Raw genomic sequence first — 7,306 nt, 5'->3', positions numbered from 1 at the left:
ATGATGCTGTATGTTTTCTCGGATTGAAGTGTCTGCAGCACAACCAAATACCCGTTTTCTAATAACCTTGATACTGTCACGCTGACTCCATTCAGAACCAGCCACGCTTCTGAGGCATCGGTGGTCGAAAACCCGAAGACGTCTTACATTTTCTACCCGAAGAGGCCATGTCTCGTACCCATACAACAACACAGCCCTTACTGTAGCCTGGTACACACGACCCTTAAGATCCAGTGAGGTGCCATTTTGACGCCACAGGTGACGCAAATTAGCAAACGCGATTCGAGCCTTTGAAATTCTTGCACTGGCTTCATCAAACACATGTCCGTCAGAGCTAATACAACTATCGAGGTATGTAAAGTTTTCCACAATCTCCAGTGGTTCTCCCTGAATTGTAAGGGATATGTTCGCAGATGGCACGTTCTGAAGCAGGACTTTGCACTTTGAAGGTGCAAGGCGCATGCCAAAAGATGGAATAATGTGGGCGCCCTGGCAGCATCATAGCCCTCGTACAACCATGACCTCGTACAACCAACTAACAAGTTTTACACCAGTGGCTTACAAATAAAGCTTAATTAAGACAACATTCTTTTATGTGAGAGATAGTCACAGCCCTGATGAAATGCACATAAAAGAAAGAATCCGAACAAACAGGCTGTGAAAATGTGGAGCAAAACGGAGTAAAATCCAAAAAAGACAAATGAGTTTAGGTAAAACGTGCAGAAAATGCCCGTTTTTTTATTGGTGGAAACTTGGATCATCTCAGAATAGCTCCAAGGTCAATCGGGTTTTACAAAAGTTTAGTTGCTCTGATTGGCTACTGAACAACGACTGTAGCTGGAACTTGTGCCTGGTCTTCACTGCATATCTCGTGATCATATAATCGACTCCATTTGCGGCTGGGTGTGGTGATGTTATGGCCCCAGGAATTGATCAGGTAGATTTCGCTTTGCTTAATCTTCGTTTATGGGCATCAAGTCAAGGCAAGTCCCCAACAGGTTCACCACGGCAATGTGCACCGTCTTGTTGATAGAACTGGATGTGATGTTCAGATAGGCAGTGGTGACAATGTGCTTGTGCAAGCCGCCATGCGTGTTCATGCATCATCATTCCTGAGTCGTTAGGTCCCCTTCAACGTCGTTCTGGCTTCCAGAGTTCAACTCGACTTCACCGAATTAGGAGACAATACGAAATAATTCGCACGTGGAAACAATCGATATTACGAATCAGAGAGAATCTCCGGATAATTACTTGCAAAACTAGACACCTAGAGGGACAAATCGATCGACTGGGTTTATGAAAACTAAAGATTTATATCACCCCCTGGGGACCGGTGCATTCTCGAGGGAATAAGATCGGGAGATGAACATACGGTGGTCTGTCGCGAACCATCTGTCGGTCCAAAAATACTGGCCAAACATTGAGAACCGGCACCTGCCATCTGGTAATCTTTAGGCTATCGGCATCATCGAGCGATTCTTCCAAGTTCCGGCTTACTACCGCACCTACCCGGAGACCGGCGATTGGCTTGCCATCAACTTGACAGTAGTCAACCTGTAGTCTATTGTGATTCCGTTGATAAGATCGGGTTTGGAACGATATTACGTTGGGCGTCTACATTTCTGCATCTACACGTTCCAGCTACACGCGATTCCGAGGGATGGCACGTATAGGTTCGTCAAAATACGTATCGATCATCCAGCATGCTGAGAACTTTCAAAAACGCCTGGGCACTTGCGGACGGCTGCATTGTGCGACAAACATTTTTTTATTTCTCTGTCCCTTTAGATACACATGTTTTTCATCCACCCACCCACGCACGCACGCACACACGCATGCACAGACGCACGCACGCGCTGCCTTGCTCAGTTCGACACATCGACCAGTTTGTCACTCACGTTTCGATTCCATGTTTGATCGATCGTAGTTTTGCATCTTAAACAGTAATCGATCATCGCGCGGTTCGAGTACGGCTCTGAACTGTGTCTTGTTTTCGTGATTTGGTCTTCTGAGAAGTCACGTTGTACGAATTAGATATACGAGTGAACTGCACTCAAGTTCGTCATGAGTCATGCAAAAACTGCAATCTTTGAGGACTAGCTACATCCTGCATCCTTTCAGAAATCTTTTAACTAGCATGAATTCTACTCATAAATTCATTAGAAAACGTAGCTAGAGCCATTCTGGGTCAGCTTTAAAATACAACCAAACTTCTTATGAGGGAAATGAGTCATCTGTCTGATTCGAATTGCGAAAAACAAGTGAGTGTGGCCAGTGGCGATCGTTGGTGGTTAGTAAACTCAAAGCGTAGAAAACCATTTCGAAGTCTCAATAGGTCGAACTTTGGAAAACGAAACGGTAAAATAACCTGTGCACTTGAGAGGTGACAAGCATCAGTGGATTGACTGGGCTGACGTATTCGAAGTGTTCGTACCAAAGAGAACGTTTGCAATCGTGACCAAGTGGCGTGACCCTGAGCAGTCTGAAACCTTGAGAAATCAGTTTCCGGGAAGTGTGAATGTCATCACGAGGTGACTGCTTAGGCCATCGGCTGGACTCATCCAACTCGGAGGTCATACAGATGGCTATCTGTTACACAGAAATGAATATATGTTACTGAGATACAAGGGCCTTGTATGGATTTCTAGATTTGTCTGCCGCTTCAGGTCAATTAAATCTCAAGCAATGTGGACAATAGCACCCAAGAATTTGCGCGATCCAGGCTTTTGCTTCTTCATTGCCAAGATCGAGGTGAAGAAAAGAGCGATCCTGAAAGCAACGACGAGTATTCTTGATAGACAGTGCGACAGTTTAAAGTAAGACTTCTATAGAAAACCACAGACCGGGTTCGAACCTAGAAAGTTTTGATCAGATATAAAGATCTGTGACTCATTATGGTGCGACCTGGGTAAATTGGAGGTCAGACTAAGTATTATTTGTCATGTTTCCTATTTTGGTCAACTTGGAGCTCTGAACTGGTATTTTGATATTCAAATCAGGTTACGCTCGCTTACGTGGAGCCCGTCATCAAATCGATTCATGGTTGATTGCACTACGATGAATCATTCAGTTTTTTCTGCTCTCGTAATGCATAACATAGTCTCAGCCCCGGCTACCGTGTCTCATGATTCAAAAAAGCACCTTCATTGCTCCAGTGGCTAGTTGGTCTATTTCTGATGCGTCGTTGATTTCATTCGTAAATGTGCACCGGTTGCTACGAGCAACCAGCTGCTATTCCTGATTGGTTGAACTCGCATGTCACGTGTGCACTGGCGTTAGTTTGTTCAAGCTATGACACTTGCACTTTCTTTCGGCAAATAACCTTTGATTAAAATTGATTGGTGAATTTCGGGAGACCAAGACAGATGGTCGATCGTATTCGTGCATAACTGGAAAACAAACCAATAACGGCCCGCAAGACAGAGATCTTGAAAAACATTCAAAAGTGTCGGAGTTGAGGATCAGTAGACTGTTTCGTTTCCCCTTCACGGTAACACCCTTCTGGGATATTTCTGAAGTTTCATGAGATAGTCACCCGAAAGTAAAGTAGGTAAGTTTATGGAAATAAATTTATTCGTGGGTACCCATTTATGGATGTGCAATAAGGCAATGGTTATTGAGAAATACATTCATTTGTAAACCAATTTGGTTTTCACGAGAGACTGAAGTGAATCTCTCGTTTATGATATTCTACAACTGAATGTGCTGCACACAGGCCGCCTCATGTATCATTTGGTATGATATTCTAGATGTCGTAGTATATTTTCATACAGGAGACTACTCACAAGATTGCTGAAAACGCCTCGACAGCCCACGAACGGTTTCGCCCTTCATATCATAAAGGAGAGATTCAGTTGAGTCACTCGTGAAAACCAAATTGATTTACAAATGAGTGTATTTCCCGAAAACAGTCCAATTTCGGTTCAAGTAGAACGTAAGGTTGATGGAAACTTGGGGACTGCGCCTACCTGATGAGCCCGAAATGAAAGCGCGAAACCGGTCGTGGGCTGTCAAAGAGTTTTCAGCAACCTTGTGAGTAGTTTCTTTTATGAAGGCAATGGTTACTTGATATTCTACCCGTTATCAAACAGCAACAGGTTGGTTGCCGGTTAAACACTCAGTGACCGCCGCCTGTTCCGTGATTCATCTGGAAACTGGTTTGTTTGTACCTGGGTCCCAACGGTTTTCTAACATGTGCTTTGTCACTCGTGTCTCTTCCTCAAACGGACTTGCTTTACAAGATACCCTGGGGGTATCTTGAAGTGGAAGAGAGTTCATGCTAGGATGGAACGGGGTTTATACAGCAAAGTCTGTCTCATATATACTTTTAGCAAAAGTGCGACCTGATATGTGATGCAAAAATTGCGACTGATTCACGTTGCCGAAGATAAGGACATCGTTGTGGAACTGCTAATCATGGGACTATTGGTTCAGAACTTTAGCGATGCAAACTGGGAGCTACAGTGAGCGAATTAGCCTTCACTACGAAACACCGGTTGCTGTGGTGCCTGATACCGGTGAACGGGAGAAGGCCCTCGTTGCAGAGTTGTCTATCAGAACAACACTAACTGAACAGTTACAGACTATTGGACAGGGGAGCAAAACCCTCATATGCATCTTGTTTACAAAAACTGAATATCCATCTTCTCTTTGAACGCGTGTTCCTGAACTTTCCTGGATATTCATTGACTGTTACTCAAATGAAAGCAACTGCTACAATGTGACTACACAAATTACGTAACAGATCTCACTTTTTAAGAGGCGCAAAGCGGATTTGCGAGAAAAAAATACTACCTGCAAGCCTCATCAGTAGTAGTCACCGTTACAATGGTAGCAGTGAATGATACTCACCCATCTACTTCTAGAGTTTCTGGCTATTCGCGAGAACAAACATCCACTTTGTTGCTCATCATAAGGACAGAAGACAAACGAATTCAGTACGGATTTGACTGCGGAGTGTTCTTACCCGGGCTACTTTCATAAACCCCGAAAGATTATTTGACACACCGGCCCACTCATGTAGATTTTCTCTTCGTTCAGAGACCAACCTTCCAGAAGTTCCATGCTGGTTTTCAATGGCGTCAGCGTGTTAATAACAGGGCGATTAGAAAACGGGCATCTGGTTTGATGGCAAGTAATTCAGTCGCGGAGAACAGTCAGTATCCTCATCTGCGGTCAATCGCTCATGTGCCACGCATGTCGAAACACCGTCTACCCAGACGAGTGTTGTCCTCCGTGCCTCTTTCAGAATGGCGCAAACCGCAAGGTGGACAACGTGTGGCTTGGCAGAATGGTGTGAAAGAAAGAGTGAAGAGTTTGCGTGTCGTTGCTATTGTACGCCTTCTAGAATGGGGTCCCTGTGACTGCGCGTGTGCTTGGCTGGAGACGTTGCAAGAACTGGCGGCTGATCGATACCAGTGGTGTTCGTTCCATCGATCTGATTGAATACTGGGGGCGTGGGCACCTCAGAATGCTCGACATAGGCCGGCACTAGATCCCCTCCCTCACCCATTCTTTTTTCCATTCTCGACACTCTAGGGCCTAAAATATTTTCAGGTAAACCTTATGGTTGTACGGCACTGAAGCGCTAGTGCTAAGACTGATGTTGCTGTCTCTGATGATCATGGTGATGACGATGACGATGATAATGACGGTGAGGGTGATGAGGATGATGATGATAACGATGATGATGATGACGATGCTGATGACGGTTATGATGATGGTGAGAAGGAGTTCATCTGCCTTGCTAATTGATTCACTTATCTGACTTAAATGATTCATTCTTTTCTTGCCTACATCGTCTACCAGAGTTTTTGAGAGTGGTTACAATATCTCCGATCGAGATGTTCGAACTGTGGATCACCAGAGACACTGGCATATGCAAGTTCACAGCGTCCCGATGTGCTAATGTCTGTTGTGTTGCGTTGTTCCCCTCTCAACCCATTTGAGTATGAACATGGGTTAGACTAACGCTATGAGACGTACTCACTCAGCGACATCACAACCGTGACAAGAGACTAGAAATAGGAACACGACCATTCAGCTACCTGATGGTTTCTATGGCTCGCATAACTGAAAATCTGTCGGGGCTTATGCCTCGTCAGTGAAACATTCACATCAACAGCCAGGGTACTTGAAAAGTCACTTGGTTTTCAACCAATCACTGGAAGCCTTGTCCAACATCTGACCTTGAACGTTGTTTGGTCAAGTGGGCATCATTCGATTGCGCAACTGCACGAGTAAATTCTGAGTGTAATCAATGAACAATTTTCAGCATTACTTCCAAAATTCTGCTCATCCACATTTGGCACATCGATGAGTTTATGTGCCCAAATCATGTTGCAGGCTGGTGCTGACTAGTTTAAAAATTGACGTTTGTTTGGCTAGAGGAAACTTCCCACATTCCTCAAACACTGAACGTTAGTCATTCCAATTGCTGGCTCGGCAACTGAGTTGTTCGTTGGGTTTGACAATTTTGTTGAAGACGTTACACCAACTCTTCATATGTTCCTCTGTAATGAGACAGATTGACATGTCAATAGAGGACACCCCAAATCAAAGTACTTTCCTGTAACGGCTGCCTTAGAAGTCATACTTGACCTTGGAATGGAAGGATCACGAACCAGATGGCGTTCTGTCATAACTCTCTCACTCAGTTCAATGAAAGTGGCCCTTTCGTCACATTGACATATAAGAATAGGTGAGTAACTCTTTTGCCTTGGATACAGTGTTTGGATTGTGGCGAATCCCTCCAAACCATTTGGCATTTAAAACACACCACAGGAGGAACTCTATTCATCTGGAGATGATCACAGCCGAACTGAGTGAAGGAGTTATGGCAGAACGCTACCTGGTTGGTGATCCTTCTATTCCAATGTCGAGTATGGCCTCCAAGGCAGCCGTTACAGGAAAGTGCTTTCTGCGGGGAACTGCAAAAAGGACTTTCAGTAATAAACCGCCTTCAGATGTAGCACCTTTGCCATGTCACCCGAAGGAAACACGAGGGCTGTGATACTGCCGGGCTACACACGCCTACGCAGGAGCGGTCCAGGTGTAGAAGTTGGGTTCGAACCACGGGACTTCCAGTCAGTAAGTTCGCACCTCAACTACTGACTCTCTTGAGGTGAAAATTATGTTCAGGGGAACAACGGTTCACAAAACAACTCGTGTTTCATTCCTTTCAGCATTCACGTGGTACACACACGATGACCTACTTCCGAACTGGACTAGATGAAACTCTACAAGAAGAACTTCTAGAGGCATTCAATCATTTAGATAAGGACAGAGATGGTCTCTTATCTCCGGC

At 44.7% G+C, this 7,306-nt stretch overlaps 1 protein-coding gene across 1 annotated transcript in view; it reads right to left on the bottom strand.

Moving 5' to 3' along the window:
* The window catches only part of T265_05673 (hypothetical protein), a gene marked incomplete at both ends in the record, with an annotated part of 17,408 nt that extends 12,344 nt beyond the window's left edge, over positions 1–5,064 (bottom strand). The window contains 2 exons of the mRNA XM_009170738.1: positions 202–387; positions 5,008–5,064. Coding sequence (XP_009169002.1) covers positions 202–387; positions 5,008–5,064 — 243 coding nt within the window. The remainder of the gene's footprint in view (positions 1–201; positions 388–5,007) is intronic.
* Positions 5,065–7,306: the final 2,242 nt, after the last annotated feature.

Source organism: Opisthorchis viverrini (assembly GCF_000715545.1).
Source record: "Opisthorchis viverrini unplaced genomic scaffold opera_v5_111, whole genome shotgun sequence".
NCBI lineage: Eukaryota > Metazoa > Platyhelminthes > Trematoda > Opisthorchiida > Opisthorchiidae > Opisthorchis > Opisthorchis viverrini.
This window is presented reverse-complemented; position numbering and strand designations above follow the sequence as displayed.